Genomic DNA, 18,474 nt, shown 5'->3' with positions numbered 1-18,474 from the left:
CATCATCAAGAGTTAGATTTAATGTGAGAATTGAGACATTTATTCAAGTTAAAATGGTGACAAATGGCATGATTTAGTTAATAGAATAGAGTTAGATTTAATGTGAGAATTGAGAAATTATACGTATCGTATAATTTTCAAATATGTTATTTGGAGGAGATGCATTGCAGTAAATAAACAAGGAAATCGGTGTTCATTTGAACAAAATATATAAAACAATAGGAATATCTTAACTCGGAAAAATTTTAATATTTGAAAATTATACGATACGTATTTTGGAGTCTCTCTCTCTCCACCTCCCTCCGTCCCTCTTAAATCCATGGCCACTACTTAGTTTCAATGCCATACCAAAATTAACACAAAGCCTATAGGCTCAAGCACAGTCAAGCCTAGTCTAAGCTTCTCAAATTTTTTTCGATTCCATCCTTAACTATTTTTGTGTCAATTTAGTCCTAGAATTTAATTCATCTAACTAATTTTGACCGGCCAGCACTAACGTTGATGCTGGCCACACCTCATTTCAAACTCTTGTAGATGTTTGCTGTTACGTTTGATCAAATCGAGGTCAGGCTGTCATGATGGTGGGGACTATCCCAATTCCCATACCATTAAAAGATAGTAGAACAGAATAATTGTCCTACATTTTATCTCTCGAACCAGTAAGCTGCGAATTCTTAGCATTTTTTGGTAAATGATTTTCTATGATAGCCCACCCTTTTTAATCATGTCTGCAGTTTCCTACTTTGTATCTTGCGCATGTTGCATCACCAAAATCTTGTCTATACTGATCTGAGTTTTTTTTTATATGTAAACACACTTTAATAGTGATTTTGTATGTAGACATTTGAATATATGAATAAATTTTTTGTGCAGTTAGTACCCTTTTATACAGAAAATTGTGAATTTTTATGTAATTACAACGTATAAAAAGTTACCAGTCACGTGGCAAAAAAACTAGTTAATGAAAAGTTGGCAGTTTTTTATCCTACGAAATTTAATAATTATAGCGACAAAAAGTTACTTAGCATAACTTGCAATATTAATAATTAGTTTGGCGGTTAATAATTGCTAATAAAATGGGACGATTCTTAGTTTTTAGGTCGGACAAATGGGGGAAAGGCGGCCTGAGCTGCTGGGCATGACCAGTCATGTTTGTGAAGGGCTCGGCATCAAGGAAGTGGAAAGAATTAAATGAGAGCGGAGTATTTCAATGCCAAAACCACGTGGTCTTAGTTTTATGTTTCATGTTTTAATCACATTATTGCCACGTAGGAGAGAGAAAATTTTTAAAAAAGCTACGTCAGCATTTTCCGTTAGTCAAGTTGGACGGAATTAATGAAAGGACTCGATTGCACTTTTTGCAAGTTTTAAGACTTCCGATATCCCTTCAGTTAACAAAAGTAATGGCCACTTCAGCTATCTATGTTAGAATTGTAACGGAAGGACTACAATGAGTGACTTTTGAAAAGTTCAAGGATTAAACTGAAAAAGAAAAAAATTTATGGATCATATTAAACATCGAAGAAAAGCTTAGGGACCACCATGTCATTATCCCTTAATTGAAAAACCTTAAATTATGCTACAAAGTTAAAGTAAAAAATATTCACTAGATGTATATGGGTTACAAATTGAATAGCAAAATAATTAAAAGAGGGGAAGGGAGGGGCAATGAATTGCTAGCTTTGTGAAAGAGGAGCTCTAATAAAATCATCTGAGCAAAATGGCAGAAAATGGATATATAGCTTGATTGTGCTGTCTTATTCAAACCGGTAAGATAGACTATCTTCGCACGGAGTGTTGTATTCAGGCAAAGCATCGGTATTTAGTCAAACGGTGGAATGCAAGCAATTATATTTATCCGGTGATAACAAGCGAGCCGTGACCATCAATGGCCATGTTGCATCCGAATCCATCGCATTTGTAGCTTGGAGAAGATAACACGGGAGAGTACCGCTTGTTCGAATAGAGTAATTGCGGGATATATATGGAGGACTTCAAGAAGATGACATTGGAGGGCGATACCGGTTTGATTTCGAATGGTCGTGTGATTTTTCATGGAGGACTTCGTGATCCAAGATGCAATCACTCTCACGTGTTTTTCTCACGTCGAAGTGGCCAAGAACAAGAAAAGTTTCCCGTGGCCTCGTCTTGTTTTTGTATAATGTTGGATTAGACTTCACGCATACGCGAGGTTAACTAAAATCGATGGTGAAAATAAATAAAAAATAAAAAAAATACTCTAAGTCTGGTATAGTATTTCATCTTAAGCAATCGCGTCATTCTTGAAGTTCTGCATACATCAGTCTAGTATCGTTTGATATTGTTTCTCATGATTGAGATTTTCGTAGCTTCAAGATAAATTTTTGCCAAAAGAACCTCTATCCTTGCGTAGTGCGCGAACGTGCATGAAAACATTGCCTTCTTGAATGGAAGCCAAAGAAAGCCAAAACAACTGCACTCTCCGAAAAAAAAAAAAAAAAAACCAACCCTGCTTCTCTGTGGGAATATTTCAAGCTTACGTCTTCTGTCACATGCCAACGCCCAGAAGCTACCGCAAGAAGAAAAGCGGGCAAAAGCGGGCAAAAGCGGTTATTCTAAAAAGAGAGGAGGCAAATACACAACCTTGACGATCTCAAGCCATATACAAATGTCCATATTCCAGAACCATGTGATTGAGGAAACCCTCAGTAATAGACGCCCGTATCCATTATTGAGCAACTCGTGCATATAGCTTCGTCTACAGAGGTGTATTCCAACTGGATCGAGATCCGTTTTCTAAACAAAAGCCTGCCCATTCGACTTCGTTCATCTCCAACTTGTCACATTTGCATCTGTAAATACAGCATTATGATGTTCTACGAGGTTCTGAACAACCTCAACAGTGGCTGCCGGGTCATCAGTTTCACCTTCCTCTGCAAACATTGAAATCGACAAGATATGTGAGGAGTCGAGTGAAAAAAAGGTTATCACTTCACGAAACTAAATTGCTGCTATTCAAGTCCACAGTCACCAACGAAGCTGATTAATATCCTTTGGGGGGCCACATCAATATAATAGTTCAAGCCTCCATGTAAGTTCTTCAAACTTGCTGATTTCCTTTCCAGTAATGTTCTTTAAGACTCCTGAATTCGTTCTTCACCAAATATTTGTCTGTCTCTTCTCTTTGTAAGTATTGACCGTTATAGGATGCCAAATCTTTCAAAATACATAAACAACCAAACAATATCTTCCCACTATAATAACACCATTATCGCTAATTGTAGACCAAATTGAAACATATTACCAGAAATATAAACTTAAGGAGAACAATAACCTGCAAGCATGTCCCAGGCACTAATTGCTGCAGCTGGGTCTACGTTTTTAGGAGGGCTTCCCAATAGCTTGTTCCAATATTCCCTATAAAACTCAGGGTTCCTCCCCTTCTGCCACATCAAAACTGGGGCCATCTCAACTGCGAGGCTCCGAGCATCCATCTGTGCAGAAATAAAAACCAGTCTAATCAGATAGGTCACTATTTGCCAGAAATGTCCATTTTCTGATGACAATATCTGGACCAGATTAACTTCCCAGAAATTTAGCAGCAGAGCTAAAGCATGTCGCCCCAATGATCTAAAGGTTAAGTAATTGTTTGACGCCTCAGAGTAGAGTAAATTGATTAAATGCCCACAACACCATGAGATTAGCCAACAACATAGAAATGTGAACTGCTGCTTTGGAGCTGCTGAAACTGACAATGCACTGTTTGACTGTTCATATTCCCTCACGTTGCTCAAGAAGAAGAAGAAGAAGAATGAGTCATACCAAAACAAACCGACGGTTCCCCCCATATTCCAGTGATGCCTAAAGACGATGTCTGTACATAAATGACGAAACTGAGCAACCTTGACAGTGAAATACTAGTTATATCAGTTCTTCCTTATAAGATCATCTTCTACTTTTGTCTACTAAGTAATAAAGTGGTGAGACAATTAAAAGTTATACTTGCTAAAAGCACTAAAATGTGGGCGACTTGTGTACTAGGACGCCCTTTAATTGCTAAAGGCACTTAATATGCAAATTAGGATCATAGACACCATTACATCAATCTTCACTATGTTTTACTGCCAATAAGAACAAAAATAGGAGGCATGCATGCATGAGAGAGAGAGAGAGAGAGAGAGAGAGAGAGAGAGAGAGAGAGAGACAACCTTGTTAAGATGTGAGTTCTGGCTGATGCGGAGCAACAGTGCTGTTATATATTCTAGTGTCATGTAATTTGCACTGGGAAGTCTCTCTAATATGCTTCTCGTTGCTTGTACACTAGAACGAGCACCTTTTAACTCTTCATAGAGATCAAAGGTTGTTAATGGCTCCGGAAGGCTTGCGAGGTAGCATTTGGCAAGTATAGCCACATCCAGTGGATTTGTATCATTGGGAAGTGAGGCATCTGGGTCTGCGGAACAAAGGAAGGTATTTAGCACCTCAAACACTCTAAATTAAACAATTGAAAGTCAAGTATGTTATTGATCAGAAAAAGTTGAAAGTCAAATGTGCAATGATGGAACATGTACTATACCTTCATTGTATTTCATAACCAATTGCTGAATAACCTCCTTATCTCCTTCAGATTTGAACAAACTCTGAGAATTTAACCCTAAAAATAAAAACAATAGACGAATTACCATTGATGCTTTCAATTGTGTGACAATAATCCGGAAAAATTCACACACCCATAACCACCTGTACTTATAAGATAATCAGCACATTTGATCAAAATATTAGGAACAGGCCTGCTGGATTGTTGCCGTTGCACCATGATCTCAATTGGGACACCAAACGCTGCAAACAAAGATTAAATTTGCAACTGTGACTCTGCAATCTAGTAGAAAGACGTCAGAGAAAGTTACTACAATCTAGAAGGACAGTCCATTCTGTAGAATGACTAAAGCAAGAAAAAGATTTTGGTCTAACGTTGAGGAGTCGCATAATTGTAAGAACCTCCAAAGACAAATCTGCTTGTCATAACCATTTTGACAATTTGAAAACGAGTTCTGTGGTGATAACATAGCATGCTCTAGTATCCCCTTTCTGGATCCCCGAAAAGAATAGTCAATTCAGTAAGAACCGTCAAGTAACACCATAAGAGCTGAAAGTGAAGGAATCCCTTCTTGAACTCCCTCTCTTTGATGGAAAATTCAATGGAAGAGATAGAGTGAGAGAGAAGAAAATTATACTTAAGGGCCTGAAACTTTGTCATGTTGCTTCATACCACAACAATCCAGAACACCACAAATATATGGTTATCCATACCCAAAAATGAAGATGCCTCGACAATTTCCAGAGAATAATACAAATATCTCAGCACTTTGAAAAGAGTCAGTACAAACAGAAGTAAATGAACTGTATGGCCAAGCCCAAGATGCAAGTCAATTACCATCCGAGTTAGAAAATCCCTGCGACAGCAAGAAAACTCGTCAGAATCTTGCAGTTAATTCACAGAATGGATGAGGGAGTAACATATGCAGTCCGCCTCGTAATTCTTTACCTTCTGCCGTCTTTCCATATCTGTAATAATGGATTTACTTCTCTGTGCAGTCTTTTTTGCCACCTGAAGAATCATTTCTTGAATAAGTACGTCATCTTTTAGAATTGTACGCTAGCAAACCATTGCTGTTTAATAAGTATATGAAGTTTACTTTTGACAACATGTAAAATGGAGAATACGGTTCTAAATGATCAAAATCACAAAGAGAGATCTGGTTCTGCAATGGTAAACAACTGAACCCTATTTTGAGATCATGGGCAAGAAAGGGACCATCAAGTGCAAGACCCTTTAAAAACAACCAGTTAGGTTTGATCCCTAGGCTGCAGGAAGATAAAGCCAAACTCAGTTTAAGGATGTTTAGACCGTGGAGCTACTTTTGCTTCGTACGCGAGCCAGATAATGATGCCCTTTTATCATATCTAACAATAAATGGTGATCTTGAAGAACTAAGTAACAAGTGTTGACACGATGAATACACTAAGATCATCAAATAAATCCAAGTCTCGACACAACCTACCTCTTCGACTTTCGTCTTGCCAACTACAACTTTATCCTTAGTGCCAGATATACCCTTTCTCAGAAAAGAGCCAGTAGAGGCAGCCGTTTCTATGAGACGCTCTTGGACTGCATGTCTCACCGATGGTTGCTGAAGCAGTACCCATCGGCTTTTCACTGCTGATCCGACCCTGCCTGCAATTTCAGTAACATTGCCTTTCGCATCCTTTGCTACCTCACCAACAAATGCTCCGGCATTCTTTCCCGCTTCTTTAAGTCTCCCACCTAAATTTGCACCTTGAAGTCTAAGCCATGGACAGTGAAATGACAAAATAAGCTTGTACAGAAAGAATCGGGTATACCTGATGAAGAAAAGAAGCCCGTTGCCCTGTCGTGCCATGGAGCCGACACAGCTGAAGACATTGGTAAGTGGCAATCGGCACTTCTTTCACACGCTACGAAAAGATCTTCTCCTGGATGAATCCGCCAAACGTGTATCAGAAACACTGACAAGTAGACCATTTAAGAACAAAATTGAGCTCCCAAGAGAATCTAACTAAAGGCTGCTCGATTACACAGTAAAAAAGCCAGAATCAATTTTCTTTGTTCCTTGTTTCACCATAAATGGGTCGACTCTAAAAAAAAATAAATTTACTCCAAATTTAATTCTACTTGCAGCTGCTCTGAGTCCCTCTATCGCCGAAGCATCAAAGGTACAACACAAGTTCAAATTCGAGAAGCAAATTACGAGTCTCAATATATCGGTTGGATTGGTTAGCCACCATTTCAGCGGTCAAAGACGACGCTTCTCATCGAGGATTCTTCAGAAACTTTGAACGAGTCGAAGATCCTAGTTTTGCCATGCGCGACCAAAATTTGAGATTTTTCGATGACCCCGACATCGAAACGACAAAACAACGATGTACAGACAAAAGGGGAATAAAAAAGATCCGACCCATGATGTATCTACACATGGAATCAAAAGAAAAACTCGCGGAACACAGAGACAATCGATCCAAACCAAAAACCCAGAATCGACAAGAGACAGAGAAACTTCACCTTAGGCTCAACGATTCAGTCCCACCTCAAAGAGAGAGCTTCTCTCTCTCTCTCTCTCTCTCTCTCTCTCTCTCTGTTCTGATGAGCAGAGAGAGCTTCTTGTTCGGTTTGCTGAGAGAGAAACGAAAAAGGGAAGAGAGAGAGAGAGGTTGTGATGTAGAGAGAGAAAAAGTCGACTCTGGCATCCGCGGTTACGACTGGCCAGGCTTGAGGCAAGAGAAAGAGATGGTGCGCGCGTGACAGAATGTTTTATAATTTATTCAACCACAATTATTACAGTAATTGTCCCTTTCAAAGAAGCCATCTTGGCTTAACATGTTGATTAGTTGTCCCCTCCTTTGAAAAATCAAGCTCTCACGACAGGACAGGAAGATAACACGTTAACTGTAATGAAAACTTTGGCCCACACAATCATCTCGCCACAGCATCGTGGAGTGAACATTTAAAATTATTCTATTTTCGAAGATACGACGAGCTATTCGAAAGTGAGACTGACCAATTTCTTCCGGATAAGTGCCAAAATTCATTATGAGACGGGGAACTGACCCGATTGATCTTGAAAGTGACCTAAAAACCGGCCAACAGGTCAACCGGGGGAATCGGCTTACCTTTTTTTCTGTTTCATTTTTTAATTAATTACTCAATTATATACATAATTTTGAAAATTTTCTCAATTGAGATACTGTAATGACTTGGAATGCTCAATGTTTTTTTTTTTTTCAAACGTTCTCAGCTAAGGGACTAGTTGTTTGGTTTTGAATAGGTTCTATGTGAACCAGTTATTCAGGTAAGGCCAATCCAATTTGGTTCTCAGGTTATAGTCGCCCAATTACTAACCCCCAATTTCTCCTAACTAATGTCTCGGCAGATCATTTTTTGTGTGATAGCATGAAGATATTATATCTATCTCAAGATATTCTAAATTTGACCTAGGAAATTAACATATAATTGTCATGTGGTAGATTAATAATAAACTTTTGAATGAGTCAATCTCATGTAAGATTTTACCGTCTCACATAATACATCAATTTCACCAAATCAATCTTAAAATACCAAGCATCACTCCGTCTGGACCATATCTTAGCACAACACACCATGCATTCTTCATGTATCATTACATGCATCGAGTGTGAAGTTATTTACGAGTTAAACATGTGAAGACGGTAACAGGCTTAGGGAACATCGAGTTAATAGGGAACGAGAAAGAATCAGACATAGGACCCACCCTAGTTCACTAGGCACGAAACATAAAACTGAAGGAGGCCAGACAAAACACTTTCCTTCTTGAGCCCCAGCTTATCCAATGAGGCCCAATTAGTGAATGGGATGGAACAGATGGGTTCTGCTGGAGGATCATCTGAGATTGCTTTTCTCCTCAAATCTAAGAAGAGAGGACATTGCTGGTGTTGTGTCTGCTCTGGAGTGCCCGTGACTTATGTGAGTCGACCATGACTTTCCTTTGCTCCAGTAGTCAGCTGTGATCTGCTTTTATTTAGGCCGTTTACTTAGGAAGTTTTGTGTGCACATCTTTTATTACTTTTTATTGTGTGATCCTTGTATTTTTAGTAGTTTAGCCTAATTATGAGTTTGTTTGATAGCTGTATCTTCTTGTATATATGTTACGTTTCTGTGGCAATGAAGAACATAATTCTCATTCCAAAATTTCTCAGTTCTTTTACATGGTATCAGAGCCATGGCTGATGGAAAAAAAGATGAGGAGAGTTCTGGAGCGGACAAGAAAACCTTTAGTCCTTACACACTGAATTCGAATGACAACCCGGGTAACCTGATTACCCAAGTTCAGTTGAAGGGCGAGAATTATGAAGAATGGGCGCGAGCTATGCGGACTGCATTACGAGCCAAGAAGAAATATGGTTTTATTGATGGATCTGTCAAGCAACCAGCAGATGATTCACTGGAACTTGAAGATTGGTGGACAGTTAATTCCATGTTGGTTTCTTGGGTGTTTAATACCATTGAACCAACACTTCGCTCGACTATCTCTCACATGGAGAATGTGAAAGATCTGTGGGAGGATATCAAGCAGAGATTTTCGATTGGGAATGGTCCACGGATGCAGCAATTAAGATCGGATTTGGCCAATTGTAGGCAGGATGGTCATCCCATCGTGTCCTATTTCGGTAAACTCAAAACCTTGTGGGATGAAATAAATAACTATGATCAGATACCAGTGTGTGTTTGTACAGGTTGCAGATGCGATCTTACCATTGTATTGGAAAGAAAGCGTGAAGAAGAAAGAGTTCATCAGTTTTTGATGGGCTTAGATGAAGAAGGATATGGAACAGTGCAGCAAGAGCGAGTGCGAACTATGACACGAACCAAGGATGAAAGAGGCAATCCCATGAGTTTTGCAATCCGGGCAGGTGGTCAAAATTCAAGGGGGGATAAAGATAAAATCCCGTTTTGTTCTAATTGCAACCGAGAGGGACATGATGCTGAAAGTTGTTTCCAGCTAATAGGATATCCAGAATGGTGGGGTGATAGACCACGTGGAACCTTTGCTGGACAAGGTAGTGGTCAAAAGCGTGGTAATAGAGGTGGACGAAACAAGGGAGGAGGTGCTAGTGCCAACGTCTCACAGGCAACTGGAGTTGATGGTGGGCGAGGAGTTGTGACGGATTCAGATCGAAAGGGTCTTAGTGGATTGAATGATGAGCAGTGGGCGACTTTGCTAGGAATGTTAAGTTCTCATCAGAATGGTACCCATGAGAGGTTGATAGGCAAGCAGAGTATTTTTCCTTGGATTATTGACACAGGAGCTTCCCACCATATGACAGGAACGTTGGCATTTTTGAGAGAATTGCGTGACATTATGCCATGCTCAGTCGAATTACCTGATGGAGAAAAGACCATGGCAGTGAAAGAAGGAACTGTGTTGCTTGGAGGAGACTTGAAATTGCGACGAGTTCTTTTTGTGCCCAATTTGAAATGCAATCTGATTTCTGTATCACAACTTCTTAATGATTCAAATTTGGTTATCCAACTCACTAACAAAATATGTGCTATACAGGACCTAAATTCGAGGAACCTGATTGGAGCGGGTGAGCAACGCTAGGGGCTTTACTTTCTCAAGGGAGTGACTTCGGTACATGCTTGCAAGGTGGATGATATGGAATCCTTTGAACTTTGGCATAAAAGAATGGGTCATCCTTCTTCTAAGGTGGTGGAGTTAATTCCAGAAGCTGGCAAAATGGTTAGGAAAACCAATAAAACTTGTGAGGTTTGTTTTAGAGCAAAACAAACAAGAGAGATCTTCTTTTCTAGTGACAATAAAGCTAAAGATTGTTTTGAATTGATGCATTGTGATTTGTGGGGACCTTATAGAGTCCCAGCTTCATGTGGAGTAATTTATTTCTTGACAATTGTTGATGATTACTCTCGTGCTGTGTGGATATATTTGCTGAATGGAAAAAATGAAGTGGCCTGTGTTCTTAGGAAATTTGTTGCGATGGTTAAATGTCAATTTGAGAAAAATGTGAAAATCGTTAGAAGTGATAACGGAAGTGAATTTTTGTGTTTGAAAGAATATTTTGATGAACATGGGATATTGCATCAAACTTCTTGTGTTGGAACACCTCAACAAAATGGCCGAGTGGAAAGAAAGCATCGCCATATCCTTAATGTTGCAAGAGCTTTGCGTTTCCAAGCAAATTTACCCATAGAATTTTGGGGAGAATCTGTACTCGCAGTTGGGTATTTGATTAACAGGACTCCATCTATATTATTGAATGGTAAAACCCCATATGAGATTATCTTTGGCCAACCTCCTTCTTACAAATATATTCGGATTTTTGGTTGTTTGTGCTATGCGCATAATCAGAATCGGGATAAAGATAAATTTGCTAGTAGAAGTCGGTGGTGTATTTTTGTTGGTTATCCGTTGGGAAAGAAAGGGTGGAGATTGTATGATTTAGAAGCTGATGAATACTTTGTATCAAGAGATGTAGTGTTTGCTGAAACGGAATTTCCATATGCTGATGAGAAAACAGTAAGTGATGAACTCATTAAAAATAGAGTTATGGAGTTGGGTGATGAAGTTGATGATTTAAAAAGTGACTTGAGGGAGGAATTGATCCACACAAACAATGAGGACGTGGAAAGAAGTGAAGTCGTCGCCGAAAGTGTAGATAGAGAAAATGAGTGAATCATGAAATGGAGGAATTGATCCACACAAACAATGAGGACGTGGAAAGAAGTGAAGTCGTCGAAGAGCAGCTAGGCAGGGGACAAAGGGTCAAGCAACCTTCTATATGTTTGAAAGATTATGTGACAAACGCCATCAGAATAAGCCCCTCGACATGCTCATCTACCCAATCTGATTCCTCAGGTACGCCTTATTCTATAGCACGTTATGTGAGTTATGAAAAATTTTCTACGCAACACCGGTGTTTCTTGGCAACAATTACTGCAGGACATGAACCAAACTCTTATGCGGAAGCGATTAAAGATGAACGGTGGAGAGAGGCCATGAGTAAAGAAATACAGGCTTTAGAAGATAATGGCACATGGACAGTCGAAAATTTGCCGCCCGGAAAGAAAGCAATTGGGAGCAAGTGGGTGTATAAAATTAAGTACAATTCTGATGGAAGTGTTGAACGATACAAGGCGCGATTGGTGATACTGGGAAATAATCAAGTCGAAGGCATAGATTATCAGGAGACTTTTGCTCCTACGGCAAAAATGTGCACTGTACGCACCTTTCTTGCCGTTGCGGCTGCAAAGAATTGGGAACTTCATCAGATGGACGTTCAAAATGCTTTCTTACATGGCGATTTAGAGGAAGAGGTTTACATGAAGATGCCACCTGGCTTTGCCTCTCAATCATCAGGGAAGGTATCCAGACTCCGGAAATCTCTATACGGTTTGCGGCAAGCACCTAGATGTTGGTTTGCGAAATTGGCTGCATCTTTGAAAGCTTATGGATTTCAACAATCATATTCAGATTACTCCTTGTTCACTTTTCGAGTTGGGACTGTTCAATTGAATGTGCTTATTTATGTTGATGATCTCATTATCTCCGATAATGATATTTCCGTTGTGCAAAAGTTCAAGAACTATTTGAGTCGTTGTTTTCATATGAAAGACTTGGGGAAGCTGAAATTTTTCTTGGGGATTGAAGTGGCGAGAAACTCGGATGGTATTTTCTTGTGTTAACGTAAGTATGCGTTCGATGTGATTTCTGAGGTCGGATTACTGGGTTCCAAGCCAGCTAAAACTCCTCTTGAACAAAATCACAAGCTAGCCCTTACTGAGAGCGATGATGTAGACAACCCTGCTCAGTATAGGCGCCTAGTGGGTCGGCTTATTTATCTAACAATAACTCGACCTGAATTGTCTTACTGTGTGCATATTCTTGCACAGTTCATGCAGCGGCCAAAGAAAGCTCATTGGGAGGCAGCCATGAGAGTTCTACGTTATCTGAAAGGAAATCCAGGTCAGGGTATTATGTTGCGTGCCAATTGTGACCTGAAATTGTCTGCTTACTGCGATTCTGACTGGCCTAGTTGTCCTTTGACGAGACGATCTTTGACCGGTTACTTTGTTCTTTTGGGAGAATCTCCTATCTCGTGGAAGACTAAGAAGCAACAGACAGTGTCTCGCTCATCCGCTGAAGCGGAATACAGGTCTATGACTACTACAGTTTGTGAACTTAAGTGGTTGAAAGGATTATTGGATTCTCTTGGTGTGGCACATTCTCAACCTATGCACTTGTATTGCGACAATCAGGCAGCTTTACATATAGCCGCCAATCCTGTCTATCATGAGCGTACCAAGCATATTGAAGTGGACTGTCATTTTATTCGTAATGAGATACTTAATGGTAACATTCAAACAGATTACGTACGTAGTTCAATGCAGCCAGCTGATATCTTCACGAAGGCGTTGGGAAAGGATCAATTTAACTTTATTCTTCGCAAGTTGGGCATTCGAGATCCCCATGCTCTAACTTGAGGGGGGTATTGGAAAGGCAGCTGTGATCTGCTTTTATTTAGGCCGTTTATTTAGGCCGTTTACTTAGGAAGTTTTGTGTGCACATCTTTTATTACTTTTTATTGTGTGATCCTTGTATTTTTAGTAGTTTAGCCTAATTAGGAGTTTGTTTGATAGCTGTATCTTTTTGTATATACGTTACGTTTATGTGGCAATGAAGAACAGAATTCTCATTCCAAAATTCCTCAGTTCTTTTACAAATATGACTTAAAACATTCGGAACATATTGTGTTCAAATGCTGCTGAATATGCCAAAGAAAAAGTAGTGATCACTTTAACGAAAAAACGAGTTTATGACCATGAGAATTCATGCCGAATTTGGGTCGTGGTCCTTCGGTTTACCCGTCTCATGCTCTTGGCCCACAACTCTCTTCCAAAACCAATGTTCCCTCCAAACTCTATCCATTTGCTCGATGGGGATGTTCTTGGTCTCTGGCAACAGCAGGTACACGAATGCAGTCATTACAGCCACCCAACCCCCGAAAAAGAAGAAAATCCCCGACTTCAAGTGGCACAGCATTGCTAAAGATGTTTGGGCAAATGCGATGGTGAAGAGAAAGCTCACTGCGACTGTAATGCTCTGCCCCGCTGATCGGATCTCTAGTGGGTATATTTCGCTCGGAACAAGCCAACCTAGAGGCCCCCAGGACCAACGAAATCCGGCAACGTAGATGCAGATTGATAGCAATACCACATAAGCATACCCTGTGCTCAATCCACCGTGATCTCCTAGCTTAGCCGCCATTATTCCTTCGACCATCACTTGTGACACAAACATCTGAATGCCCCCCACCAGGAACAATGTTCTTCTGCCTAGTTTGTCTACTATGAGCATTGATATGAAAGTTGAACTGCAACCGATGACACCAATCACCACTGTGGACATGAGTGATGCACTTTCCCCCAGGCCTATGGCTCGGAACAGGATTGGCGTGTAGAATGCAATGACGTCGATTCCCGTGACTTGTTGGAAGAATGGAATGGCTATTGCCATGACTAGTTGAGGCCTATACTTCACTTGTCTGATGGTTCGAAAAGGGTGGCGAACGGTTTTTGTGTTTAAGTCTGCTTTGATGAGATCATCCAGCTCTGCCTGAATGCTGGGCGTCCCGCGCATGAGTTGCAGCATGGATTTGGCCTTTTCTTGTCCATTGTGGCTTTGGATTAGGCTGTTAGGTGTCTCTGGGAGGAAAAGCGCGCCGAGTGCTAGGATTGAGGCTGGGACCGCACCCATGGCGAGGGAAACTCTCCAACCCCAACCGCCTTTAATCTTCTCAGTTCCATAGTTGATGAGGCTTGCTGACAGAGCACCAATTCCTATTGAAAATTGGAAGCCATTGGTGAAAGCTCCTCTGTACCTTGGCGGTGCCATTTCTGAGAGATAAAGAGGAACTGACTGCCAATCCAATCAAACATGTGAAGAAATTGTTAAGCAATGTTCCAACCCATCAAAAACAGTTCATGTTTCATGAGGACTACCTGATTCGCAAAACCGATCCCAACACCAAGCAGAGCACGGCCTAATATAAGCATGTAAACATTGGAAGCTGCACCTTGAATGGCTGAACCGGCGAGGAATGCAGCACCTCCTGTCAATATTGACGGTTTGCGTCCGAACGCTCTAGTGACAAAAGACGCCAAAAAGGAAGCAAAGAGGCCAGCGATATAGAGGGAGGAAGTGAAGGAGGTCAACAATTGGCTATTGAACTTGCAGTAGTTACTGATCTCGGTGTCTTCAGTCATCTTGATATAGACTTCATGGAAGAACCTCTTCAAAAACGACTCCATTGAGGTCACTCCACCTTAGGAATTATTTGCACACTTATCAGAAACGACATCTTTATACAGATTCAGCTATCAGTGTTTACCTAACCTTACAATTTCAATTCTAGCAAAGACATTTTTTTAGCAAACTAACAAAGAACAGGGGCGTGCTTAATTACGTTAGGAACTCCATCTAATTAATCAGCACAAGACTACTTGGCGGTCATAGAACCACCATAGACAGACATTCGTCGAGAGCTAGCAGAGAAAAGAAAAGAAAGCAAGGTACTTTTCCTTTATGAGGAGCATCCAAAAAAATGGCAAGAAATGATGGGACGGACCTGAAATTCCAATGTCATAGCCATATATGACACCTCCCATGCCTGCCGTCAGACATGACAGTACGACAAACCAAGTTATATGGCCATTGTAGTTCCCCTCCACAGCACTCGCTACTGCTAATCCCACTGCCATAGCCTTCTTCAAACTTCCTCACAAACACAGAGAGAGGGAGAGAGAGAGAGAGAGAGAGATGCATGAAAAAGGAGTGTCTGTGTCTTGACTTGTAGTGACGAGGGAGATGGGGACGAAACCAGTTCGTAGAACATTCAAACTAATATCTCGTAGAATATATGTGGAGATTGTGGCATGAATGGGGTCAAGATTGACTAGTGAAGTGATGAATTTGTTCCCATGCGAGCTCCTTTGTCAGAGAACAAAAGGTATTGATTGTCTAAAATATCAAGCAAAGATTCCCGTAGTAAATTTCCAAGGGTTGCTTCTTAATTGTGCTTGCCCACAAGTGTTTCGTGGCCTTTGAAAGTTGTGATTTTGATGCACTGTCTATGGGGCTAAGATAAGATAAGTCATCCTATCTAGCACGTGGAATATGATATGTCTTTTATTTGAATAGATCCATTAAAAAAAACTTTCTATGACCACATTTCTGATTGGTGGGTCACAATTATGGATATCACTTATATTTATATTTAGTTAATTTCGTGCGAGAATAATGTCCACAACTCGTAACTCATCAATCAGAATAGTTTAGAGGAGGGTTGAAGAAAAATATAACTTATTTGGTTATGCCTAAGTTAGTTGGATATGATGGAATTATTGTCGATGTTGTTTTTAAACGTTTTTTCACAAATCATGTTCACAATGGTTTTTCAGTTTTACTGTATAGCATATCAGGCCCAACGTGCCCAAAAGCAAATTGGATGGGCTTGATCAAGGGTTTAGTTATAAAGCTCAAACGACTTTTCCTTAAATAGCAAGTCAGGCCCACCCAGGCCCAGGCCCAATCGATGATTACTCCCTTCATTCACAATCCACGTTAATGCTCGAACTCACCAACCTCTGGCAAGCTTAATCTATCGAGGCTCGAACTCGCCAGATCTGGCGAGAAGGAGCCTCACCAACTTGTGGCGAGGCTCGAGCTTGCCTATGGCCGGTCGTCGACCGTCACCATGGTCAGTGACTAGCCAAAGAAGAAGGAAAACGAAAGAAATAAAGAAATAAAAAATATTAAAAGGAGTGCACGGAAAAAAATCAAATTAGATTTTCCACACTGAACGGCGGAAAATACTTACCAATTCACTTTTAGGCTCCCTTTGTTTGCAAAAAATGAGTGATTTGAAAAATATTTTCCTAAAACTACTACCTATATCACTTACAAAAATTAACGAACGAAAAATATTTTCATCCTTCGTGAAAAATGTTTAGATATAAATTGTTGTCGGAAATGAAAACATTTTTCATGACTAATTATTTCGGGCGATACAAATAATCAATTTTAAAGAAAACATCTTTCAAATTATTTATTTTTCGCGAAACAGGCGTAGCTTTAAACTATATATCTTCAAAGTGAAATGAAAACTAACAAACAACACACCTATTTCTACAAGACTATTAAGTACGGAGGAGTATAGTCACACTTGAATCAAATTTGTAATTTAGCTAAGCTTAAAAACCAGAGTATAGCAAGTTTATCATGGACAATTTTCAGCCAAATAAGATTTTGTCATTTAATAGTGTAGAGCAATGCTTGATAGGAAGTACTTAAATTGCCAGACTCAATCACGGATTCTATTAGTCAAAATGATAACATTTGGGATATGTTCACTAGAAGTCCTAAAACTTGTCACTAAAATGCAATTAAGTCATAAAACTTGCAAAAGTTGCAATCGAGTCCTAAAACTTGTTAAATTGGTTCAATTGAGTCATAAAGTTAATACCTTCCAATTTGACTAACGAAAAATGATGACGTAGCTTTTTTTATTTTTTATATCCTACGTGGCAATGGCGTGGCATTTTTAATCATTATTTTAATATTAATTTTATTTAAATTTAATTTAAAAATAAGCTAAAATTAAAAATAAAAAAAAAAGGGAGCAGGAGGACAGTCGGGGAGGGAGGGCTTGCCCTCCCCCCCGCCGCCGCCCCACCATCACCGGGAGGGGCCGGAGAGGGTGGGGGGACGGCAGGCGGGGGTCGCCGAGCCTTGGCCAAGTCGGTGACCCTCGCAGGCGCTAGCCCAGACCTGGTCGAGGGTCGCCAGTGGCGGCCGACCCCCGCGAGATCTGGGGGAGGGTCGCCACTGGCAACCCTCGACCAGCTTTGACTGAGGGCCGGCAACCCTTGCCCTATCTGGGGGAGGGCCGCGACCCCTCGCTTGCCGTCAGCAAGGGTCGCCGGCCCCTGGCCGGGGCTCCGCGACCCCTGCTTGCCGTTCCCCCCACCCTCGCCGGCCACTCCTGGCGATGGTGGGGCGGCGGCGGCGGCAAGGAGGGCAAGCCCTCCCTCCCCGCCTGTCCTCTTCCCTTTTTTTTTTAAATCTTTTTTTAAAATTTAATTTAAATAAAAATAGTATTAAAAATCAAATTTTAACCAAAACGATATCGTTTTGGCCACGTCATCGCCACGCAAGAGAGAGAAAATATTAAAATAAGCCACGTCAACATTTTCCTTTAGTAAATTTGACGGAGTTAATATTAGGACTCATTTGAATCAATTTGACAAATTTTAGGACTTGATTGCACTTTTTGCAAGTTTTAGGACTCAATTACACTTTAGCGACAAGTTTTAAGGCTTCTAGTGAACATACCCCACATTTTTATGATGCTTTTGTCTCATAGAAAATCAGTTATTTGAAAAAAAAAATTAATGAAAAAGATCGCTTATATTTATATCATTTACAAATATTAGCCAAGCAAAAACACTTTTATTATGACCAGCAATATGTACCTAAATATCTTCATTGATGATGAAAAAGAGTTGCAAAATGCTTATTTTAGAAAAATATTTTTCAGATCTTTTATATTGGAGGAAACAAGCAAGTCTTTATTAGCGGTGATCGGTTCTCGATTTGATCCGGTTCCATCCAAGAACCGTGAATCAAACCGCCTAGTCCTGGAATCGGTCCGATCTGGTTCTCAGGTGGTCCAACGGAATCGGTAAAGAAACAAAGGCATATGAGCAAACGGCATTTGAAGATCGTTTCAAAGCAAATGGTCCTTGGCTTTTTTGAGTTTTGCTGGCTTTGACAACAATCCTCGATCGGAGGGCAACGAACGGCTTGATCCATTCCCGAAGAAAATAAAAAAGAGAAAATTATCCTT

The 18,474-nt window shown here is 40.3% G+C and overlaps 3 protein-coding genes across 5 annotated transcripts in view; all 3 read right to left on the bottom strand.

Annotated features, from left to right (window-relative positions):
• Window positions 1–2,589: 2,589 nt before the first annotated feature.
• On the bottom strand, window positions 2,590–7,244 carry LOC115687619 (uncharacterized Rho GTPase-activating protein At5g61530-like). Of its 3 annotated transcripts, none has more exons than XM_056302845.1 (10): window positions 7,079–7,244; window positions 6,382–6,492; window positions 6,042–6,304; window positions 5,525–5,587; window positions 5,414–5,432; window positions 4,720–4,818; window positions 4,556–4,633; window positions 4,188–4,432; window positions 3,314–3,473; window positions 2,590–2,912 (listed from the first exon to the last, which is right to left on the bottom strand). In XM_056302845.1, exons 2-10 carry the CDS (start codon window positions 6,440–6,442, stop codon window positions 2,806–2,808), a joined length of 1,095 nt encoding a protein of 364 aa, XP_056158820.1. In that variant the 5' UTR covers window positions 6,443–6,492; window positions 7,079–7,244; the 3' UTR covers window positions 2,590–2,805. The 3 variants fall into 3 exon arrangements, with proteins under 3 accessions (XP_056158820.1, XP_056158821.1, XP_056158819.1); XM_056302846.1 differs by having other exon boundaries at window positions 6,382–6,525; window positions 7,079–7,239; XM_056302844.1 differs by having other exon boundaries at window positions 6,382–6,486; window positions 7,074–7,237.
• Window positions 7,245–8,158: 914 nt separating this feature from the next.
• The window catches only part of LOC115687526 (hexose carrier protein HEX6-like), a 50,966-nt gene continuing 40,650 nt past the window's right edge, over window positions 8,159–18,474 (bottom strand). The window contains exon 4 of the transcript XR_008814440.1: window positions 8,159–8,560. The gene's annotated coding sequence lies outside the window, so the exon portion shown is untranslated. The remainder of the gene's footprint in view (window positions 8,561–18,474) is intronic.
• On the bottom strand, window positions 13,296–15,393 carry LOC115663285 (hexose carrier protein HEX6-like). The gene is made up of 3 exons (XM_030585307.2): window positions 15,196–15,393; window positions 14,570–14,892; window positions 13,296–14,486 (listed from the first exon to the last, which is right to left on the bottom strand). Exons 1-3 carry the CDS (start codon window positions 15,326–15,328, stop codon window positions 13,398–13,400), a joined length of 1,545 nt encoding a protein of 514 aa, XP_030441167.1. The 5' UTR covers window positions 15,329–15,393; the 3' UTR covers window positions 13,296–13,397.

Source organism: Syzygium oleosum, unplaced genomic scaffold (genome assembly GCF_021117445.2).
Source record: "Syzygium oleosum isolate NSW1041296 unplaced genomic scaffold, Sole_v2.1 Sole_v2.25, whole genome shotgun sequence".
NCBI classification, from domain to species: domain Eukaryota; kingdom Viridiplantae; phylum Streptophyta; class Magnoliopsida; order Myrtales; family Myrtaceae; genus Syzygium; species Syzygium oleosum.
This window is presented reverse-complemented; position numbering and strand designations above follow the sequence as displayed.

Excerpts from the sequence above, each read along its gene's own strand:
- LOC115663285 (XM_030585307.2), bottom strand. The coding sequence starts at position 15,328 with ATGGCAGTGGGATTAGCAGTAGCGAGTGCTGTGGAGGGGAACTACAAT. Across the intron at positions 14,893-15,195 it reads CTATGACATTGGAATTTCAG|GTGGAGTGACCTCAATGGAG; the intron begins GTCCGTCCCATC and ends ATAATTCCTAAG. Across the intron at positions 14,487-14,569 it reads GGATCGGTTTTGCGAATCAG|TCAGTTCCTCTTTATCTCTC; the intron begins GTAGTCCTCATG and ends TTGGATTGGCAG.
- LOC115687619 (XM_056302845.1), bottom strand. The coding sequence starts at position 6,442 with ATGTCTTCAGCTGTGTCGGCTCCATGGCACGACAGGGCAACGGGCTTC. Across the intron at positions 6,305-6,381 it reads GGGCTTCTTTTCTTCATCAG|GTGGGAGACTTAAAGAAGCG; the intron begins GTATACCCGATT and ends GTGCAAATTTAG. Across the intron at positions 4,433-4,555 it reads GGTTATGAAATACAATGAAG|ACCCAGATGCCTCACTTCCC; the intron begins GTATAGTACATG and ends TTTGTTCCGCAG.